This window comes from Tyto alba, unplaced genomic scaffold, assembly GCF_018691265.1.
Source record: "Tyto alba isolate M040663 unplaced genomic scaffold, T.alba_DEE_v4.0 Super-Scaffold_16, whole genome shotgun sequence".
NCBI classification, from domain to species: Eukaryota; Metazoa; Chordata; class Aves; order Strigiformes; family Tytonidae; genus Tyto; species Tyto alba.
Window position 1 is genome coordinate 12,641,614 of NW_024881278.1, and position 23,503 is coordinate 12,665,116.

Below are 23,503 nucleotides of genomic sequence, written 5' to 3' on the forward strand. Positions count from 1 at the left end.
ACAGACATAAAAATAAAGACAACAGCAAAAGAGAAAGAAAGAGTTCATAATTTTGCTGCCACAGTACTATGGAGTTACCAGGCCTTCAAGAAATTTCAGATATTATATATTCTCTAATCCAATGACACAGAAGCCAGGTGGCAAAGGAAGCAAGAAAACACGAAGACAGATAACAGTGAATAAGCTGTACAGATTTTAAAAACAACACTTTAAAATAAAAAAAAAAGGATGCTAACAACATTCTGCAAAATAAAGCACATGAAAGGCTGTGCTAGAGGCATGTCTATATTACATTTTTCACGCTCATAAATGGTCTGAGTCAATGTTATTACCATGTAGCCTTCTAAGTTATTTAAAGCTCAAGGAATAGAGGAGAAAAAGAGACATGGTCTGCAGGTATCAGCACAGGGCTCAGAATGAACTCAAGGAATGATTTATATTATTGATTTATATGCTTTAAAAAAAAAAAACAACACCACTTTTGCATAGAGAGGATAACTGAAGTAATAACCACAGAGGATGAAAATATCTTTATATCTATAAACCTGAATGAGAGAACAAACTTCAACTATACTGTTTTACATCAACATACTACATTTACTTTCTAGAGAGAGTATGTTTACATTCAAAAAAGTAATTTCAGGCTTAAAAGAAGCCTGTCTCAGTTTAGTACTTACATAACATAACGGTGCCTTTCAAGAAATAGCTAGTTGAAATGTCAAAATAGCATCAGAAAAAGATTTTAATTATTTTAAACACAGCCAAAGGCACAAAGCTCTTTTACTATCATAGGAATATGTTTTCATTGTTTTTCAGCACAACTATCCTTTTAAAATGTTTGACCCAGAATCTAACAGAAAAGTGAAATAATCTGGTTCCCAATCACAAGGTAGTAGAGATGCATGTAATAACACTTAAGGCTAATTTCAAGTTCATCAGCATCCAGGCAACACCATCTCCGTTATTCTCCTTCTCTCTTATAGCCTAAACCAGAACTGCTTGCATGGCTTTTACCTCTCAGATATGGCATGAAGGTCTATCACAGATTCCCTTGTGCTGAGCAAAGCACAGCCTTTCTAAAAATCAGTGTCCAGACTGTTCATGTTTCTGCAGTGACTTTGAAACAGAAGTAATAGTCATAATCTAACACAAACCAAAATGTCACAGGAGAGATGTAACTGCTGCTGCCCAGACAGGTACATGCTGTACCAAACCCTCACAGAATGCAGTAGTCCTGGACCTGGTCTTACATCTTTTTATGACAGAAGCCCAAACACTTTGGGAAGACACAGGTATAACTCTTATGATCTACAGGCACCACAGTATCCTTCAAAGCCTGAGGATGCAGACGGCAGGAATCACCTCTGAAAAATGGAACGAAAAGCAAGTCAACGTACGTGACTGCACTTGTACAGCAACAATGCTGGAACTGAGGGAGATGGGATTGCCTCGTTGTCCGGGCATGGGGGGCCAGAACTGAGTCTCCAGCTTCCACATAAAGGCAAATGCTCCCTGGACAACTGCAACATCCTTGTGTCAGCTCTCTGACATCTTTGCAAAGTACTGAGAAGTAGGTGGCCATCATAGTCTGGAAACTGCACACCTAGGGGCTATCAACTGCGGCAAAGCAATTTACTTTTGCCATGGGTGGTGTCTGAGATGACAGCACTTCCCTTGGACTTTAATTGCAATGTGGTTTCCCAGATTCCCAGACAGCAGTACAGCTACTAATGACATGCATATGGATTTCTTCTTCAAAATGAGGAAATGTCTAACCACCTCGTGACTCTCTTTGCCCTGTCAGCATTGTGCAGGCCAGCTGATTCCCACTCAGAGGGGAATCACAGTGTGAAGAGAAGAGGTGAATAATGCTATGCTTTATTGCTCAAGCTCTATAAATTCTGCCTTTAAATCAGGCCACTGTTTGGATTCATTCTTCTCACTTTCTGTGTGGTCCTATGCTCAATTACACGTGCTTTGTTTCCAATGAACTTTTACATGTGGGTTAAAAGGTTTTCACTCTTGATTACTGTGACTCAGTTTGGTTCCTGAAGCATTCCCTGAGCTTTTTGTTGCATCTCCCCTTTCTGTCTACTTCAGGGTAATGGAGCATCTCCTCATGGACTACATGTACCAATTCCTGCATTCCCCCAAGATTTAGTAGAAGTGCTGCAGTTTCCCTCTTCCATATAAATTGGGTTTTAAACACATACTTAACGGGGTCAACAGGCAAAGGACTCTACCGAATGTGCAACATGAAAAATGTAACAAAGACTGTCTGGACTGCAAACAAGAGAGATTCTTTGAAGCCAGGATACTCTAGCCAAGATTTAATAAAACAACAAAAAGAAAGAGAAAAACTAACTGAACCCAGAACAAAGGGCAGCATCACAAACTAACTGCTCTGACCTGCCAAAAGCACTGAAGAACAAAGAAAATGAAAATATAAAGCTGCTCAAAACAAACAGGAGCAGAGTGAAATATAAAGCTATACACAAAGTGCAAGACACATTAGGGCCAATCCCAAACATGTGTGGGAAAGTACAGGCTCTGTTTATTATGGTATCTCCTGCACGTGCTTTTACTCTCTTCTCATCTTTTGATGCATGTGTGGGGCAGAACAGAGTAGGTCAGGCTGATTTTCCCCTTTCTGAGTTAATGACGACCCTCCAGCAGGGCTTGGGAAGCCTTAGGAGAGCACAGCCTGCAAGCAGCCCAGCATGCTCCTGGTGACTGACCTCAACCTGGAGAGAGCACAAAGACGGAGGGTCACTCTTGTCCTGCACTTAGTGGCAATACGTATGCCAAAGATCATCCAGGCTCTGGAGTCTCCAAGCGCTAGCGTCAGCACTGCTGCAAACAGCTGCCCAGAACCTCAGCAGGGAAGGTCTTTGGACCAGGCCACCCCACAAGTCTCCAAGGCATTAGCAGTCATTTTCTCAGCCTGTTCAGCTGTCGCCATTGACAGTCAAGCACAGTGCAAGATTAAACAGCCAGGGTGAAGGAGAAAAAAACAAGCCTGAAGCGTTAGCAAACTCTTTGTGGCTGGCACCCACTGTGGGCTGCTTGACTGTTTCCTTATCAGCATTGAGTCCTGGTTCCACAGACATTCTGGCCAAAACCCAGAATCCTCCAGCCTGGTAAACAGCACTGCGGCAGGTAACACTCCTCATGCTGAGGCTGAAGTAATTAATTTCTATGAACACCTCAGGCTAAAAAGCAAGGTGTCAGCATCTGCTATGGTGGGTGTAATTGTCTAACATGACTGGATAAAATAAAAGCAAAATAAGGGATAAGGGGAAAAAATAGTAGCTTCAGCAAACAGCGGGTCTAGTAGTGCCCCAGAACTTCCACAGAGCAGGGAGAGAAGAGAGGGGAATCAAGATCAGCAAACTGGGGATGTCTACTAGTCTCCTTGTTGCTCTCAGGGCTTGCAGCACATGGCCTTTGATGAAGTCCCATGCACAGAGCAGGGGTGAGTGTCACTCACCCAGGAGAGGTGAGTGACCTAAGTAGGTGGGGTAACACTCTCAGTCTCACCCCCAGGAGTTCAGCTGGGCTGGGCATGTTGCTATTGGGGTAGACGTGGCATACGAGGAGGAGGAAGGATGTTAAATGACAGGCTTAAGGACAGCCTCCATCATTAATATACATTGGTGCAGGATGTGAATCTGAGCCGAATCTCTCTGGGGTGCTGGAACCAGCTGCCAGAACAAGCCACTATGTAAGTGAACATGCAAGGAGAGCAAGCAGATATCTAAAGGATCACATGAGCTGAATCAAATGCAAGAGGGAGGACAGGTTTATGGCTTGCTCTGACTGTGGAAGAATAAATGGGTCTAATTCACACACACTTTCCACGATCCCTTTGCCACATGAATCATGAGTGAGTTTTGTCAGTGTGATTTCAGTTGCCAGAGAATCTGTCCTGGTTGTGACATGCCAGGTGGAGCTGTCAGCAGTGACAGGTAGAAGAAAAGTCATCTTTTAGTGCTTGAACTTGAGCCAGTTCAATTGAGAAGTGATTGAGGGTGAATAAATACAGGACAGCATTAGGGTATTTTCACAACCTGTTTTCTGACTATAATTTCACTATTAGGAAGTTTGTTGGCACCTATTGGAGGAATAAGTGCGTAGGGGGGGAATATCTCCTTTCTCCTCTTGTGTTGTGCTGAAAAGTGGAATTAAATTATTCTGCTCACAGACAGATTGTTCCAGTAAAATAGAATTTGAAGCCACCAGGGGCTCATTGAGAAGAGAAGCTTTTACACTATATGAAAAGGCAAGAGACAAAACCCTTGCCAAACTCCTTCACTCTTTATTACCGACAGCTGCAATGCTGGATGCGTCCGGATGCCTTTTAAGTGCCAAGGGGAGTGACGGAGGTGGGATGGCATGTGAGCAGATGAAATACATGGCAGCTTCTCCCCCGACGGCAAGTTTAATTATTTGCACTGTTGTATACACAAGAAAAAATATACACATATTGGGAAATCATTCACTCCGATTCCTGTGTCAGGTGGATTATGAAAAACACTTGTTCTTGCTGGTCCATGGCAGAACAAGGTCTTAAAATATTCAAAACCTGCATATGCCTTTATCACAGAAGGGAGGAAAACCAAGGTAGAATGTATTTCCTAAAGGAGGACATGAATATGTCAAGAGAGCAAAAACAGATGCACTTTGCTGTATGAACTGAGATATCCAAAAGAAGTGAACCAAACCAAACTTTAAGCCAAAGAAACACCATCTTCTATGCACTTTCATTTCAGAGGACCTTCTAATGCATCCCTTCTTGTCCTTTCTGCATTTTAAGATCACTGGATAATGGAGAGTCTGATTCTCTTGTCTGTTCAGTGTTCAACCAACAAAAACCAAACTGCTTTGTTTGGATCAATTTTCCCAAATCCCTGTGCTCCACGATCCAGGAGCTTATGTGACATTTCAGGGTGACCATTCAAGATGTGAAATGCTCTAAGTCACTAGCCATGGTTCAAAGTCACAAGTCATAAATAAATCCTATCAGTGATGCTATTATCTGTGAAGCTATAGACTAGTGTAAAAAGATGCAGACAAGTCATCTTTCTGTAAGTTGCAGTTTAAGGGTTAAGTACATCTGGCTCAGAAATGACAACTATGTGCAGGGCTGTGTGACAAACTTTGATATACTTGCTTAAGTTGATGTCTTATGACCGTCAATAGCTTTTCTGCTTGAATATGAACCTGGTTCCATTCTACCTGAATTTATGTCTGCTGCTGCTAACTTAATTGTTCCTATGATCAAGGCCTACATGAGGATTGGTAGGTTTGAAGTGCAGCATGATGAAGATCTGCCAGCTGAAATCCCAGCTGTGCTAGAGAAAGCATGCACCATATTTTCTGAGCAGCTCAGGGGCAGTCCTGAAGCCTATTCTTTCTTAGATCTTGCAATACTATGTTTGTTCACGCGGTAAGCTTCTTTCTCTTTCTGCTTATGTAATGTTGGCTGCCCTACACTTACAGCACATATACCTAACTATGAAGATTGTAATACATCACGTGAGGCCATACAATGAGGACAGGATATGTCAAGCTTTTCAGAGGACATTTTGTGGCATTTCAAGCAGATAACCATATCTTTCCCCTGCACACAGGGGCACTAAGTAAGTATTGTTTATAGATAAACCATCAGAGAAAGTGGTTGCTGTGTTACTGACCTAGTGCCTGTATTTGAAAACCGGACAGATACACAGAAAAGCTCTGTAAATTGCAAAAGAAAAGAAAACATTACAACTTGCCTCGCAGGGGGAGTTCCTCAAAGGAGCTGGAAATACAGTGCTGGTCATGACAGTGTTTGCTACTGCTGGTGCTTTGCTGGTGTTAAGGAGGAGTGCACAACCTGGATAAAAGAGCAGGAAGAAGGTCAAACTGCAGCACTCACCTTCTGGTTTCAGAGTTTGTGAAACCTCTTCAGAACCAATGTTAGATGGCTCCTACTACAGCAGAATGCTGGAGAGCAGAAGGCTTTTTCAATTTATTAGGGATGCAGCTTCACTTACCCAACAAACACACTCAGCAAACACATCTGCCTACCTCCCCACTACAGCTATCTTCTGTTGCTCCATGACTTCAGATTCATCCTCCTTGCAAGGGTGAATAACAACATGTATCTTTTATGAATGAAAAGTAACTTGGAAGAGAATATTTATCTTGACCAAAATCAAAACAAAATACATCTATGGCAAAATATGACCAGAATAATAATGCAGCTGGAGGCGTCTCTGCTCCTTTAATCATTTGTTGTAACAAGAAGAACAAGGACAGTAGTAACACTAGGGTTTTTCCTTGGCAGCTCTGCATGAAAAGGTGTGTATTTGCACTGTTTCAGCACTGGCCTCCAGCTCAGGAGGGTACCACTACTTATTACCACTACCACTACCAAATACCCAGGTATTTGGGCTTTCACTGAAATTGCCTCTCCAGCATAGACAAATCATGAATCAGCAGCCCTTGCCAGCTCCCCACAGTACCCTCTTTCTGGCTCTTTGCCTTTGTGTTTACCTACGCTTCCATCACTTTGTGGTCTGTAATACTGTGGGCTAAACCATCAGAGGGCATAAATCAGAATAGCTGCACTGTAGCCTGTATCAGTTCACACAGAAGTAGAGAATCCTACTCTTCATGCTTAACTCTGGATCTAACTTTCTAAAGCAATGTTGGGATTACACATCATTAACTCTGTGTTATTATTGGATCCCTTTAGATGCTCTGTGCCTCAGCAATAAATGCATTCAATGATTTACATTATTGCATTAGGAAGAAGCTCATCCTGGCAGGTAGTCTGTTCGCCAAAACTCAAGCAGCAGTAGTGCAGTGCCCAGAGAATAAACCTTCAATGGCTTGTACAAGAAGGATTAGAAATGAACTACTGGGATTTGGGTAGGGGAACCAAGTATACAGTAATTATGCATAGAAGTGGAACTCAAGGGATAATGGAGCAGAGAAGGATGTGACCAGGAGAAAACAGAAGCAGCACAGAGAAATAGAGGAAGTAAATAGGAAAATCGGAAAGAGAAAAACAGATCAGTATGGAGAAGGGTCATGCAGATGAACACTTGTGTGAAGTTGTTTAGAAAGGGTCAAGATTTGTATCTGGTGTCAGTTGTGGAGACCTGAGGCACCACCCTGTACCCTCAAGACAGAAAGTGAGCAGGGTAGTCTTTTGCTCAAAGCACCTGGAGTAGAAAGACAGCTTTTGTTTCACTGGAGACTGAATATGTAAGTATACAGGGAAAAGTGTCTTGTGTTTTATTCCCTTTCCCCACCATTTGCATATCTTTTTTTTCTCTTTGCTGTTTATTTTCTGCACTTACTATTTACTCTCACACACCTTCTATTGAAGGAAAACGGTTGTGCTCCGGGCTTCCAATCCGCCACGCAGAAGGATGGGATGCAGAAGAGCCCTGCATCCAGCCACAGTCCCCTTCTTCAAATGAACAGTAAAAGCCAGAGGGAAGCTTTTCTGCAAGAAGGAAAGACACACACATACAGAATAACTCAGGTGAGCTGAAGAGGAGACCCCTGGGCACACAGAGAAGCTGCAGGGACTGTTCTGACCTGGTTTGCCCAGGGCATGTGGGCACCCCTGCAGCTACTCAGTCCTTTCACGTGGAGTCATGCGTGTGCCTGACCGTGGGGAAGGTGGTGGCAAGTGAAACAACCCTCAGACTGTGACTAAGTGGCACCCCCACACTTTGACAAACCTGAGTGAGAGGACACATCTCAGTGTACGCTATGGGGTCTCCTAAACACCTGGCCTCTACAGCTCCAGTGGTATAAACCCACTCAAAGTTGCATGTTGGAGATGGCTTTCCTAACCACTGCTGCTGCAGCCCCACAGAAGGAAATCTTGGAGAGGGATAAGTTCCTAACATGATTCCCCTCTCTTACAATCTAGGTCTCTAGTCAGCCCAGCTCAGCAACATGACCTCTTCTCTCTGTGAGCACTGATGCAGTCTCAGGTAAAGCACTGAATCCTTTTGTGCCTCAGTTTTTGCACCTGTGAATCTGTTTGGTGAGAAGAATGGATGAAAAGAGGATGGTTTATTTTAAGCCATACTTCCAGGCTTTGTAGCCCACTCATTCTGTCACTGCCTTAGGATTTCAGACAAGTTTCCAGCTCCAAACAATAGGTACACTAGCTTTTTGCCTTTAAATAAACCAGTTTTAAAGCAATAGTCATCTCATTAAAAGCAGAAGGTAACTGCACCCCTTCCATCTCCTTCTCTACCTACGTTGCAAGTTCTTCTTACAAAGGGTGCAAAGTATTGCTCCTTTTGCGCTGAGGTATACACTTATATTGCCATACATGAACACTGTCTACTTGGCCATGAATCACCCATTTCCTTCAAAACTTATGAAATACTTTTTCCCATCATCCTCAATGTATCCTCACTGCCTCCTCCCTAATTTCTACTGTTGTCTAATGTTACTTTTGCATTTCACCTCTTCAGCATGAGTCCAGATTCTGTACTTATTAAGTAACCTCAGCAGAAAATGTAAAATGCCATGTAAAATCACTACCAATATAACATGATTTTCACTTCTAGTGAAACACTGATAATCCCTTAATACAGATTCTGCACCCAAGGTGTAGCTGCCAGGTACCAGAAGGCTTCCCAGTAACAAAAGAGTACAAACTGGGTTTTACAGGGAAAAAGGTGGAGTACAAAGCTAGCCTGGGTGAAGAAGATGCCTTTTTAATGCAGAGTTACATTAGGCATTAAAGATGCCAAAGAGAAGTAAAGAAGAGCAACCTGTCATTTTACACTGCTATATAGACTAACCAGTCCTTGGGTCTGGCAGTACAAAACCCCTGAAAATGCTTGCTCAGTGGGGGTGGTCCTTCCTCCAACAAACTAGAAAAACCGCTCTGATGAACAGATGTAGCTGTAAAAGGAATGATGATATTCCTGACTTCTCCCAGTTCTTACAACACTGTGTAATCAGATCTATACTAAAAAAAAACCAGTTTAGACCATATTTGTTTTCTCCTTCCCTCTTCCCCTAAACTTTCCCTAAAACTATCTGTTACTTTTCTTTTTTTTTTTTTTTGTGTGTGTGTTTTTTGGGGGAGTTTTTTGAAAGGAAGGAAAATGATAGAAGAAATCTGTTTAAACTTTTAAGATAAAAATTAAATTTCATGTGCAAACATGTTATAAAACCCCATATCGAGGAATTCAGTTTTTTCTTTCAACTGTTTGTTAAAATCAGAGTAAAAATTACTTCACTTACAAAACGTAGGATAGACTACAAGCTCCTAAAGCAAGAGAATCTGCCAGTCAGGTGATACTAGCAATTTTATTAGCTTCTCTATGAGAAGAGGAAGCTCCTGAACGCAGATTTTGTTGTGATTATTAAAAATGTTTCCCTCTGAAATTGTTTATCTGTAAAGTGGCTGTCAGATGCTGAGGTATTCAAACTCCAAATCATTCAAAATGTTTAAATACCAGCAGAAACCCCCGGCTGAGATTGCAGGTCAGTGAAACACCCGCACCCAGGGCCTCAGCTTTGACTCGCACACCTCAAAAGGCAATTCACTGTCAGTGGCACACGTACCTGCTCCTTGGTCTACCCCGAGAAAACAGCTGGGGAACACCACAACTGCAGCATCTAGACCAGATATATTTGATTTTCTAAGAGCCTGGATCACAATTCACTTCATAGAGGAAAGCGATCTCCCATCTGTGACTTTTTGGTAGGGCCATATTTGAACCTGCAACCTGACACAGAGGTGAGCGCCATGTTTTACTGTTATTTTTCAGAGACACCCAAATGTGTTATGAAAAGATCAAAACCTGTACTGGAGTTAAGGCTTTTTCAAGCTTTTCCTTTTAAAAATCTCCAAGTTCATTCAGCCTGGTCTTTAATTGTGAAGCTGTTAAGCAGAGAATTGCTTCCTTGTGTTTTACCCCTCTACAGAACTTGATTATATTTCATTGAGCAGCCCAAGGCTGGGATCCAAAGAAAATGACAAATTATAATGTGTCCCGGATTCCCACTGAAACAGCTTGGCTCAGTGTCCAACTGAATTCATTTTATGGCCATACGCTATCTAGGATGATGTAAACAAATCAGAGCAGCAGGAGGAGTTGTCTAAGTAGAAATCCCTGCCTGGAGGCCAGAAAAAGCTCACTGTTGATGAACAAGTAAGGGCATAAATAAGAAGCTATTACTGTCTCAGAAAATTTCATTCCTCCTCCACAAATTAATTTTTTATGAATTTTCAGATGTCCCATGCACTGGATGCATTTTCTTTGCTGCTCTTTCTTACTTTGAATACATACAGCACCTACAATTCCATGTATTGCTACTCCACAAAGACCTCTTTGGCTAGCATTTCTCTTGTCAACGTGTATTTTTCAATTTTCTGAATGTTTACCATTCAAACTCACATTAGCACAGACACCGCACCGATGAGGGAAAGCTAATCTGACTTTATTGGAAAATCAAGTAAATGAGGAGGCAGGAGTTACGCCTATTGAAACCTGTCATGTTGGATATTATCATTAGTGACAGAAACCTCAAAAGATTTAGACCTTAGTAAAATGAAGATACAGCTTGTGGATATGGAATGGAGAACAGAGTAATTCAGTGAGATTAGAGCACTGTGAGAACATGAGTCTCTGCTTTTATTTGAGCGATGAAGAAGAGAAAAGCTGTAGAGTGCAAAACTTGTTCCTACGCAAATATTTTCAAGTCTTCAAAATGAATTACCTTTCAAGCAAATCTAAGTAAGATTTTTTTTGTTTCATTCAGATTCTTCATCCTTTAATAGCAAGAAAAATTAGCAACTGAAATAATTTATGAAGCAGATGGATCAGGCTCTTGATTCAAAACTAGGTGTAAATCAACCAAATACTACATTTTGAACCTTTGGAATAAATTCCAGACCTATATCATAAAGGGGACAAGCAAAAAAGACTAGTCTGTTATGTATGGACCTTTACCAAATTTAGGAGGAAATCTCAGAAACAAAACAGACCAGCTACTCAAACAATTTAAAGAAGCACATGAATCTTTAACATGAGTTTGTTTCAATGGCTGTGCCTATGCTATCAAAGTTAGTCAGCCAAATTCTACCAGAAATGAAGCATAAAAAGGGAAAATACTTTTAAACAGTCAACAGAAAGTTATCCTTTAATGCCAGAAGGCTTTTCTGAGTTCAGAACTGCCAGAGGTTAGAATTTGTTGCTAGAAATACAGCTTTTGATCAAGAAAGAAGGAAAAGGATTAGTGTATGCAAGACAGGAACCTTAGGAGAGCACAGCGTGGCAACAGGTTGCTACTTCATCATTTTGCTCGCAGGGAGACTCTGCTGGGCTGTATCTATCACTAGGATATAAATTAATCCAGTGGTTTCTTCACGCATTTTTGCCTGGAAAGTAAACTGGCCCCTGTAGAATTAATTATCTATGCTTTTTTGGTCACTTGCTCATGTTATCACAAATTCAAACTTTATAGGTTCCTATTCTAGCTGCCATCTGGTCTTTTGACAGATGTGTGCATGCACTCCTCCACACACATAGCACAGCCTGAGTCACTCCTTTCATGAACCAGATACTAGTCTTCCTTATCTCACCTGGCAACGTGTTTAACATCCTTAAATATTCAATGAGGCAAAGAGTGAAAATTACCCTATAACCCAGTGGTTATGAGATTTATTTGAAAGATGGAGGACATTACTTTCAATCCCTATTCCAGGTAAAATTTATAAAATGTTGAAGAGAAACCCCAGGAGAGACTTGAATAATCATTTTCTTCTGAATTAGACTAGAACTTCAGACCACAGTCTTGGAAACTGCATGGAAATAGGAAATATGGGTTCAAATTCACTTAGATGGAAGAAAGAATCAGTCCTGGGTTTGTCATATCCTGAATGAATGCTCTAAATTTTAGGTTTCTATTTAATAAATATACTATCAACATCCCCATTCTTTTTAACATTATTTTTTAAAAATATATCCATTACTTCCCTAACATGCTTTGACTGATTAACCAATATTTCCCAGGCTGAAATTTTTTAGTGATTTTAAGACAGAAAGTTAAATAATTTTAGACTAGCCAAAAGTATATGCACTTTTTTTCAGCAAAATTTTTATTTTTGCCCAGACTTGTTGTCCTGCAACAAAGGATTACTGAACAAAAATCCAAGATATTGTTAACTAAAAAGAGAAGTACAAAACTATGGAAACAAATTCTCCCTTTCTGTAAAGCTGAGATCTGCCAATCTGTATTAGTAAATAATTTGAGTTTTCACCTTTGTCGTGTACCGTACCAGGTATATTATATACATGATTGCTACAATAAGAGGAAGTATGTTATTTTTTTGCATTAAGTTATAATCCAAAAGCATGAATTTGCTATCAAAGACATAAGACCACTACCATCTGAAGTCTTAATATGTGTCTGCAAAGTATGCTTCTGCAAAGTAATTTCCAGTGTGACACTTCCATCAGTTTGTTAAATCTGTATGTCTGACCCCAAATCAACACAGTTCGGCATCTAATTCTACATCTGCCTCTTTGAAGCTGTCTTTCGCTCCTGCAAGAATATTTGATTATGACTCAAGCAACAACATACTTTTCTCTAGGGGTCAGCCCACTCTGATTTTACACTCTCTACACAGGCTAATTGGCTGCATGCAGAACAAGCACCATGACATTTCATTGGTCATTAATAAGTAAAGACATGTTAACAAATGGCAGGCTTTAGGGAGATTTTTTTTTTCAGCTAAGAAAGGAACAAAAATCAAATGAATAGGAAGAAAAAAAAAAATAAGAAAAAAAACACCAGTACCTGCACAGCTGAAAGACTGTGAAAGGAAAAAAGCCCTAACATCTCCTTGAAGCTCAAAGATAGAAGCCTTTGGTTAATGATAATTTTAAAAGCTCTCCCCTCCGTTTTGAATATGGCTATACCTTTTTCTGACAGCTCTTTTGTGTAAGCAGAAGCATTTGGGAAACCCCTTTCTCTGCTTTATATATCTGAATCACTTTTTGCCATACTTGCAAAAAGCTGATGAAAACATCCGTGTTGCTCAGGAGTAAAATGACAACTAAAATGCTGAAAGATGACATATGTTTTGTGTTATGCTGCCATGCAGATGTAACTGGCATCTAAAACATGAGCTATCTCTCTGTTTTGTGTAAGAAGTCTTATGCCAACAATATTCAACATAGTAAAGAGGCAAAAGCAGAGGAATTGGCCATAGAACTGAGCAGGCTTGTATGTGGATAAGCAGACACCCACAACTCGAGCTCCTGCTAAGGCAAGCTGGGCTTTTTTCTCACTTGGTTGGAAGATGGTGCTTTTCAGGCCTTCTGGCTGGGAGGAAGAACTCTCATTCCCAGTACCTGTGGCTGAATACAAGCCATGTGGTCTTCTCCTCAAGCTAGGGAGTGATGCTCAGCTAAATAGGTGGGTAAGTATCTTCTGCTTTTTACATTTTCTCACATTCTCAGTACATTCTTTGCTGACACAACTGTAAGTGCTATACTGCTTTATGCAAATAGCTACAGATGAATGCTGCATGGAGGGGGAAAAGGCAAGCAAATCAACCCCTGTGGATAACGTATGTGAGAGCGGGATTGTCACTTTACCAACTGGCCCACCATGGGATACAGGGTGGCAGCTAGGGGGAAAAGCAGAGCCAGCCTCCTGATACATGATATTCAGTGGTATTTAGATATATATGTGGCATTTAGTTTGCATCCATGATAGGCACAACTCCACCTTGTGAGCTCCACTGTTCCCACTGGTATAGGCAGGATTACCCTCACAAGGCAGTGCCATTTATAGCAGACAGACACAACACTGTATCTGGACATGTAGCTGATGGTAAATAATAGGTTTCTCTACTTCCAATGAAATGAAAATGCATTCAATCTACTGATTATCATAATTTACTAGGTTTTTTTTTTTTTTAATTAAAGTATAGAACACAATAGAAATATCATTGTGAGGTTTTAGAGCTCTGTTTTAAAGCTCTTAGGCAAAAAGGTTTCAATACTACTAATATGAAGCATTATTGGTTCTAAGGAGCTGGAACTCTGCAGTGATGACACTGTTCCTATGAAAGTGAATTTGATGTTCACTGAGTGTGTGTTGTCAATGAATATAATTTCAAACTGTAACAATATCTAACATGATGGAGAAGCATATCATTTCAAGCTTTTAAGGAGTTTACTAGATGATCCCAGGTCAAACCACTGTTCTCCACACCAATAAAATCTGTTACTTTATTTCTTTGTTAGCAGCAAAGAACTGGAATTTGCTAGAAGCTGCATGTTAATTTTATGCTAGAAACAGCAAAGATCTGTTAGTCTTGACATCACCTACATCAACACAGCTTGTCTGATTTACCTCACTCAGGTTCTTCCATGCTCTAGCTGTCACAGGTGAACGCTAAACTGAGAATAATTGTCTCTTCTATTCCAGAGGCTTTTGCTGGTACTGGTATTTGGGTCAGGCAACACATTTTTTGCATACCAAATCAAAGTAGCTCTGTCAACAAAAGTCCATAGGCTAGATCAGCTGTGACACATACACTTTAAATTGGTAAATGATGAACTCTCAATGATTATTTTTCTTGATATATTTGCCCTGTGGATAGCCATACAGCTGAAAATCCACCACTGCTAACTATCTGTAGACTGGCAAAGGGGAAGAGACTGGAGGTAGTACATGCAGAGATATAGAAAAAGAGATAAGTCATCTTCAAGAAGGTCCTAAAGTATCTAGGTTACACAGCACAATTACAAAGTATTCAAGCACAGCAAGTTTTTAGAAAACTCAGGTTGCTATCTGTCTTCTGCTGTATTTTATTAGACTCCTGACTGCTGAAGAGAGGATAGAAAACAAGAGAAATTACAAAGACACAGGAATTGGTCAAAGACAAGCTACTGGCTCTACTCATTTTTCATCTTAGAAGTTTTCTCCTTCCTCTCCCTTCTGCCACATGCTGTGCTACATTTTGATTAAAGGCTCTAACAAACTACACATTTCATAATTCTGCAAGGCATCTAGCTATTCAGGCTATACTTTCTTTGCATTTTTGATCAGGACTTGGGAAGAGACAAAGCACTAAGAGCATCTTAAGGACCTGCTGCAGAACGAGTACAGGAACATATCAAATGGTCTGCTCGAGGCAGACACCCAGAGAAACTGCATGTGTTATGGAGGATACTGGTCTTTTGATAGTACTGAATTAGTCTATTAGTGCTAAAGTCTCAGACATTAAAATTCAAAATGAGCAATGCTTTTGGAAAAGGAGGATGCAGCCTGGGGGGGGTTGGATTTACTCACTGCACATATCTCCCTCATCTTCTCCCTCAGTGCAGTCCCTGATGAAGTCACACGCCTTCCCCAGTCTGATTGCCGTTCCATTCCAGCAGCTGAAGGAACCCTCCAGAGCCATTTTTGAGACAGAAGCATATCCTACAGGAAAAGAAAACAAAAACCACTTCAGATTACTGAATTATCTTCCTCTCAACCAGCAGGTCATATGATCCTGGATAACACTAAAGAGGAGAACAACTTGTGAAATCCCCTCAATCCAATAATTAATTGATAAAGTAATTATTTTATTTTGTTTGACCTACTTAATCTTGTCAAATATCTAATGGTCCACCTAACAGAGAATTTCAGTTCTCCAGGCATTTCTGGTGTTTTAACTTGGAAGGCCTCTTTGACCCCTGAAGAGAGGGTTGAAATCCTGCAGTCTGCTCAGTGGTACTTCTCAAGAACACCACCATATGCATGACAGATTTTTAATTGTGTGTGAATTTACTGCTAGACTGACAGTCCTGAGACTGATATCCTCTCTGTCTAGCTCAGGAATAACATGGCTACATGATTTGGAAAGAACACAAGATTTCATCATGCCCTCCTGTCAACATGTATTACCTATGACTTGGGTGTATCACGTTGTCATGTTCTCTCTGCAAGAGAGAAAACAGTCTGATCTCTACTTGTAGTTTTCTTTCACTTCTATACTCACTACTGCTCCTGAATCCTACACGCCCCCTCCCTTGAGACAGAGCCCACAGCAGACAGTATCTACCAAGATACAAAAATCACCAATTCATTTTACCTATGCTAAGCAGCAGCTAGCAATGTGGAAAGGAGCCAACTATTATGAAATGAGGTCTCTGAACATTACAATTAGAGGCCAGTGTCATGCATTCAGAAATCATTCTGAGTACTTGTCGCTTATCACCATCCTTTTCTGGAGGCACTTGATTCCCTTGACAGCTGAGAAGTCAGATTGTCCAGCCTGACAGCTATCGTTTCCCTCATCGTAGAAATTCTCTCATCCCAAGTCCTTTGACTGTGACCAAGTGAGATACTAAGAACAAGCCTTTTTTTTTTTTTTTTTTTTTTTTAAGAGGCTCATGCTCCAGATCAGCCACCTGAAAGAGGCAGGAATTATCAGTTCAGCAACACCCCACAGTCAGTATGTATGGAGGAGACTAAGCTTGAGAAGTGCCAGAGCTCCTTCCACAAAAATCTGGGTGTAGATGCAATTCACCGAAACCTTCCAGACTCCCAGCAGAGATGTGTTTCCAGTCACTACTCCTAGAAGGCAAGCCTAGAAGTACGAAGAGGTCTGTGCTGCGAGTTCCCCACTGCAAAAACTCCTGCCCTGACTCATATTAAATGGATAAATGCTCAAGATTAAACCAAAGCCTCTGGGCTGAGTGAGCCATTCTTTGCCTAACTCATCTATGTTTGCTAAACAGTGCAACTACATCATGTTCTCTGGTACTACAGGGAGTTGGGAATCACTGGTGATTCAATTAGATACGCACTTGATACTTTTATTTATATTACCTGCCAAAACTAAAAATTAATGAAGCATGTAGGAAAACAACCACTATTTCTCTTCAAGCTTATTTTATGGCACAAATCAATTCAGGAGTGGGGGGAATACACGCCAAACCTTTTAATAAAGGGCCCCGACTCCTGAAAAGGGTGCTCTGTGTTATTGTCAGCTCGATTTTTTGACTGCCTTAGAGCAATTCTGGCTTGCCGCATACAGGCTGCACAGTGCCCTTGTATTTCAGTCAGGGTCAAGGCATGACTACAGAAGAGAGCTTTGCAGAAAAAATAGACCAAGTAACTCGGAGCTGGTTGCTAACAATTTCTGAGAGCCCCTTGGTAAGGCTTTAAGGCAATGAGACGATATCTTCCTTGGCTTTGTTGTGCTCCTTGCAAAAACGCACTCTTAGAGACACTTCTAAGAGCCTTCCCTATGTCAGATGGTCTTTGTATGTCACATGCCAGACGCAGCAGGCTCAGGTCAGTGTGCAAATGGATGCTAGAAAGTTGTAAGAAGCAACTCTGGTAATTCAGTAGGTGATCCCTTCTTCATCGCAGCGGTACGGAATGAACCTGTATGGCACCGTGTTGCTGGAAGTACCACCTAAAGAAAAGGTGAGAGACATGGCCCACAGCGCTTCCATGAGGGCAGTAACATCATGACACTCTTAAAAATCTTTAAGTCCTACTCAAATTCAGAAATACTTTTGTCCCTCTGAATTACCCCACAGATGGTTTTGAACCCTGTGTTTATTACCAGATCTCATGTCCCACTCAGTTTATCTGCAATTTTTTCAGCAATGTCCATGTTTTCTCTCAGCAGCTGCTGGGATACAATATGCAGAGACTCAGAGGAGGGGTTATGTAGGCAGTGGAGTTGTTCTGTTTGCTCAGTTCATTATAACTTCGTAAAGGCACTCAGTTTACCTTTACCAAGCACACCACTGTATTAAAACTAATTATAATGGAACCAAGACATTCAAAAGCACCTACTGTCTTCCCAGGTGTCTTTGTTGCAGCCCAGGAGCACAAATCTCCTGAAGTCAACTGACTGTAGTATTTAAAAGATGTCAGCTGCAATATGACATCAAGAAACTCCAGGAGCTTTTCCTCCAAAACAAAGCAGCAGATTCATATGCTCATTCATCTCTGCAGAGACGGGGCTTGAATTAGCTCAGATTTGCATTAGACATGTATATACATGCTCCTTATATAGGTTGGAGAACACAAATAGTAAAGCTACAGCCCAGGGAATGGCTGGGCTCTGTGACAGTGCATGATTTATTCCTGTCTCCTGTTTGCTTGCTTACTGTGTGCACAAAGGCAAAATGAATTGGATAAAGGAGATGATTAACTAGTAAAACAAATAGATAACCAAAACCAGCCCAAATACAAATGATCCTTTTAATGGGCCATTTGATGCAGATGTTTGCATCCAAGCTCAAGGAAATTTAATTTTTAATTAAAAAAAATTGTAACAAAAATAGACATTTGATCTTTTAATTTCCCAGCCCTGATCACTCCTGGCAATGAAAGCCAGAATGACCTGGATCACTAAGTGGCCTCAACTCACACACATAAGATGTGTAAGGAAAGGAAAATGAATAGTATCAAGTAAGTATCAAAGTAAAATTTGTGAGAGACATCCTTTATATTTACAGCAGTGTTTATGTAGCCAGTGGCATCCATAAATTATAGCAGTCATTAAGCTGTACCATGGCTGGCTTGGTGCCTTATAAATCATTATTTAAACAGCAACATTAAACAAATGGCATTTCAGGCTCTAAATTGAAAGGAGAAACAAACAACTCCTTGGGGGAACAAGTGCTGACTTTGTACCTCACAGGTCCTGCTTCTGAGCACAGTCCAGCCTTGGCAGTGTTTAAATCCAGCACCAAACCCTGGATGCGAATGACAGCCTGAGCTCTTGAGCGCCCACGCTTTGGACTTAATTTCTGTATAACAGAATGGAAAGGGGGAAATCATGTTGCTTAGCCTAACACAGGATAAGCAACTTACTGCTCAGACTGGGTCCAAATGGGATGTGTTCATTCCTCTGCAGATTTTCTCTGACTTGGGTTGCCTTTTCTCTCCTCCCCGTTCCCTTGACCAGCAGAGAAATCAAAGTGCACTGGCAAGCTCTGACGAATCTGTCTCTGAGGAACGTGGCCAGAAAGATTGTGATGTTTGATCACTGCAAAATGGGAACTTTCAACTTACTGCCATTGCACTTGGCCAGGTGGGATGGAAGACTGGAATTCTTAAAGGCATTCACAAAGATATCCCTTATCTTGCAAACTGGCTACGTTGCTAATTATCATGCAGGATTAATCAAGCTGAACATAATTATACCTTCATGTGTTACATTCAACTTCTCAGACCATAAATTTTAATGCTACTGAAAGCTTTTGGGACCAACACAGTCAGGTAAAGCCCTCCCGCTCAGCACACATTAAAACAAGAGGCCTTAATAGGATAGTACTTGATTGTTGTTTAAAACCCCTGTCATTTGTATTCTGCAAAAAAGGTGAACAAAAAATTGCGAAGACCTGGGATGAATATGCACCCGTGTGCACATTTGACCTATAAGCAGCTGCCCTTTGAGTTATCCCTGAGGAGCACCGCTGGACACAGCTGAATTGACCCCAGTGGTTCTCAGGGCAAAACCATGTATGCACACAAAGTGAAAAACTTCCATTTTTAATTACATGTATGTAATAAGAAATACCTACCCATGGAAATCCACCATGCTTATCTCACCGTATCTGCTACCTCTCAAAAACCAGAAACATTCACACTATTTAATTACACCTCTTAAAAAATATTTTCTAATGGGCTAGTGCTGCACTCTAACATTCTTCCTCTAAATGCTGCAACTGAACTGAAGCCATCCTTGGCAAATGGCCACTCAACTCCAACACGGTATAGGGCAGATCACATAAATCAAAACTTTCACAGGAGCTACACTGCCCTCATTTTCCAGGCACCCACCCCAGGACACCTGTATTCAGATCTGCAGAGAAGCCAAGCAGTCGCAGCTGCAAATGAGACCAGCGAGAGAGATACTTGGAAAACACAATGACTTCAAAAATTGCTTTGAAAAAAGATGGACTCCAGGTTTCTCACACCAGGCAGTCAAAATCAGTCAACACTTCATAATTTCTGACTTTAATCTTTGTAACAGCATTGTTACTGTTGCTGTCATTGCCTAAGGATGCAGGTGAAGCCACATTTCTAGGAGATGGTGATCTCTTTTTATTAGACTGCCTGACACAGGCAGAAAAAGCAACCAGTATTTGTACATGCCTGAAAGCTCGCCCATTTTTCCAGTTACATAAATTGGCTTTCATCTTCTTATTTCACTTCCTGTACATAAAATGGGAATAAACTCATCACAAGAACTCTGTGATGTTCATTTCATTAACATTTGTAAGGAACTAAGATGCTATGATAACATAGCCACGAAAAAAAACTGTAAGGAAATTATTTACTCTGTTTTCACAGTGTAGTTTGAATAATTTATGGTGTAAAATGAACAGGGCCATACATCTGATGAAGGCAGGAGTGAGGATAGTAAATAACTTACCATTGAGGCAGCACCCCCTGCCCTGCACGCTAAGGGCGTAGCATTCCCAGAGTGAGCTAATCCAAGGTGAGAAATCTTGCTCATTAGAGCCATGTAAAAACAGAATTTTCATTTCACAGAAAATTTCAACATTTCAAAATGTATCATAAAAATGCCCAAATTTCTCACAGAACAGAAGTTTCAAAACAATTCTAGATTGGAAGTACTGACTTCAGAGGTTTCAACACATAACCAAATATTGTCATAAACCCAAGAAATTTGAAAACATGTGAATCCAAAGACAAAATGTTGGGCAGGAAACTCAAGTGGAAACTTGCTGGTTTGGAACTCGCTCATGTCAATAATTCAGCCCACTCAGTTCTAACGTGCTCTCCCTCTCTGCTGCTGCTGCTGTTTAAAAGTAGGGGTGTTATACTTAGTACACAAATTTTGAAACATTTACTCCTTCAGCCTTGCCTAATGCCAATATGATTGCTTACACCGAAGAAAGTTTCATAGCACACCTGAGGAGCGAGAACTTGTTCACTGCCATGTTTCGGCAGCACGAGCTTTCTACAGAGCCGTACAGCATTCAGGCTAGACAGGCCCCTGTGTTCTCCTGGAAATGCTTTTGACCAGGTCTAGTTACTTTTCTTCCTACCTTTTGACTGAATGACTTCCTAACGTTAATGACAGTGTGATGTAGCTTTCTTGAATTTACAGCAACAACTAGCTTCCTTAAAACTAATGAAATAAGAATGTGGAATAAGAAAGTTAGCTATTTTTCACATTTTCTCATTTTTCAATTACGGAAGCTGACTGAAGATCTAATATTTATCTTCATAGCTCCCGAGACAGCCAATAATTGCTGAGCGCAATAAATGACATGATAATGTTTTTCCCTATTAATCTTGCACAAAATCTAGCTGCTTTTTTGTTTTTGTTAGTTCTCATGGTAACATATGTATTTTTTCCTGTAATCTGCTTACCAATGAATAAGCACCTCCAACAGCACTAAAATTAACAGTAAGCAAGTAAACAGCAGCAGCAAATTTTACAAAGGAAGTGTGATTTTTGAGCATGCAGTGGTACCTACATATTCTGCGGTATCTACAAAATTGAAAAGGGCCCAGATAGATGGAAAAATACCTATTTCCAAATACCTATGAAACACTGTGTATGCATAGTCATTGGATTTTTTAAATTTCATCTCACACAGCAGATTTTTAAGGTTTTTTTCCCCTCAATATGAACATCCTGAGTTAGAACAATACAATAGGTAATTTTTTTAAAATCCCAGATCTCATTTATTTTGGTTGCTATTTGTTGCCCTTGTTTGAATATCAGATTGCATTTGCTATTTGATTCCCTTTTCTCTCAGGTACCAATGCATCTTTACGAGATTAAAAACCCCAACAATACAAAATACCACCTCACCCCCATCCCCAGCCTTCCTACCTCTCCTAAAAGCAGTGATTACTATATTTGTAACAGTAAGCAACTGGTTAAAAAAAAAAAAAAAAAAAAACAAAAAACCTTTTCTGTATTTTTTTCTGTGAATTTTTCAAAATACAGACCATGGAGAGGGAAAATAAAAAGGTCCAACTTCTATTATTAGCTCTGCCATTCCCATCAGACCTCTCTGGATCTGAATAGGTTTGGAGACCAGCTCTTATCAGCCAGCAACCTTGCCCATGGGAAACGCCGGCCAGACTGATTGCTAGCTCACTTGAAGATGAATGCTGCTCGCCACATGTGGCAGATGCTGACAAAATCATGAGGTGGTTAAGATCTCTAAGCTTATTTATAGACAACAGGAGCAGATTTAACATGCTCAGACATGAAACTGAATATGAAATAAAACAAGGCTACTGGAGAAAGGACATGAAAATAGTGCTTCCAAACTTCATGTGTGCCTCGGGTAAACTATAAGGGCTGATTTGATAGGAAATACATGTAATTTTCCACATTTTGCTTCTTAGAAGGCTTGGTTCAAATCCACTTTCAATTATTAGAGTAAGTTTTATCTTTGCCTGTTCAGGTACTCCAGTTCCAAGCACAACCAACACTGCCACTATACATAGTGGATTTTTTCAATTCTTGATGGTTCTTAAAAACATCAAAACAACAAAAAAACCCAACCAAACAAACCACCATCAAGAACATTTGAAAGATGAGAAAACTGAGTTACACATCAATCAATTTCAATTACTTAAATGAGACTGTAAATTGCTCAAACCAGACTAACCCTTTGATTCCTGTTCCAACCTCTACCTGTTGGACTGAAGTTGCCCAGATCCAAGAAAAAAGCCACAGAAAGAAAAGATTGAAGAAGATTGCTTGGGTCATCAAGAGCTGACTCCATGCAGGTCAGATATAACCTCTCTCTGAACCCTGAAATAGAAGCATCTCAGTAATCTCTCAGTCATGTACTTCTAGCACTGCCAAACCAGTCAAAAGAGGTATATTTGTACACCTTGTCATGACAAACACAAATAGAAGTATGACATTTAATTGTATTCAAACAGCATTTTAGATAAGAATCATATTCTTCATTTCTAAAACGCAATTCTGCTTCTATAACTGTTTAAAGCAGTATCCCTGCTTTAGCTGTCAGCAGTATTAAATTAAGGTTTATGGCCTTACTGCAGATCAGTTGCTGGAGAAGATGGGTGGAATATCACAAATCTGCACAATCCTGAGCATGTGTACGTGGTCCCTTTCGGCAGGGTGCAGTGACGCATCATCACACCACAGCCAAACACTTTATTGTGCAAAGCAGTGGCCCCACAGCGGAAGAGCAATAGTTGTTCCAGGTAGAAGCAGAAGCTTGCTGGGGAAGAAAGTTTCATGTCGTGCCCCCCTCCACTACGCCAACCTCTGTGAAACTCTGCAGTTTTGTAAGTGCAACAAATTGTCATCAAGGAGCTAATTTCCACTTTGTTCAAAAACTGAGCAACAATATCTCAAATGAAATTGGACATGAGCACTTGCTGCAAGGGAGAGCAATAGTATTAGTGACACATAACATGTTTTGCCACTGGAAGGGACTTAATGTGGATGGAGGCTATCCAGCTT

The 23,503-nt window shown here is 40.6% G+C and overlaps 1 protein-coding gene across 2 annotated transcripts in view; it reads right to left on the minus strand.

The window, feature by feature from the left end:
* ALK (ALK receptor tyrosine kinase) overlaps window positions 1–23,503 on the minus strand; it is a 322,024-nt gene that overhangs the window by 65,584 nt on the left and 232,937 nt on the right. For both annotated transcript variants that reach the window (XM_032989384.2, XM_042789515.1), the window contains exons 6-8: window positions 15,346–15,477; window positions 7,370–7,501; window positions 5,778–5,878 (exon numbers count right to left, since the gene is read on the minus strand). In XM_032989384.2, the coding sequence (XP_032845275.2) occupies window positions 5,778–5,878; window positions 7,370–7,501; window positions 15,346–15,477 (365 nt within the window). The remainder of the gene's footprint in view (window positions 1–5,777; window positions 5,879–7,369; window positions 7,502–15,345; window positions 15,478–23,503) is intronic.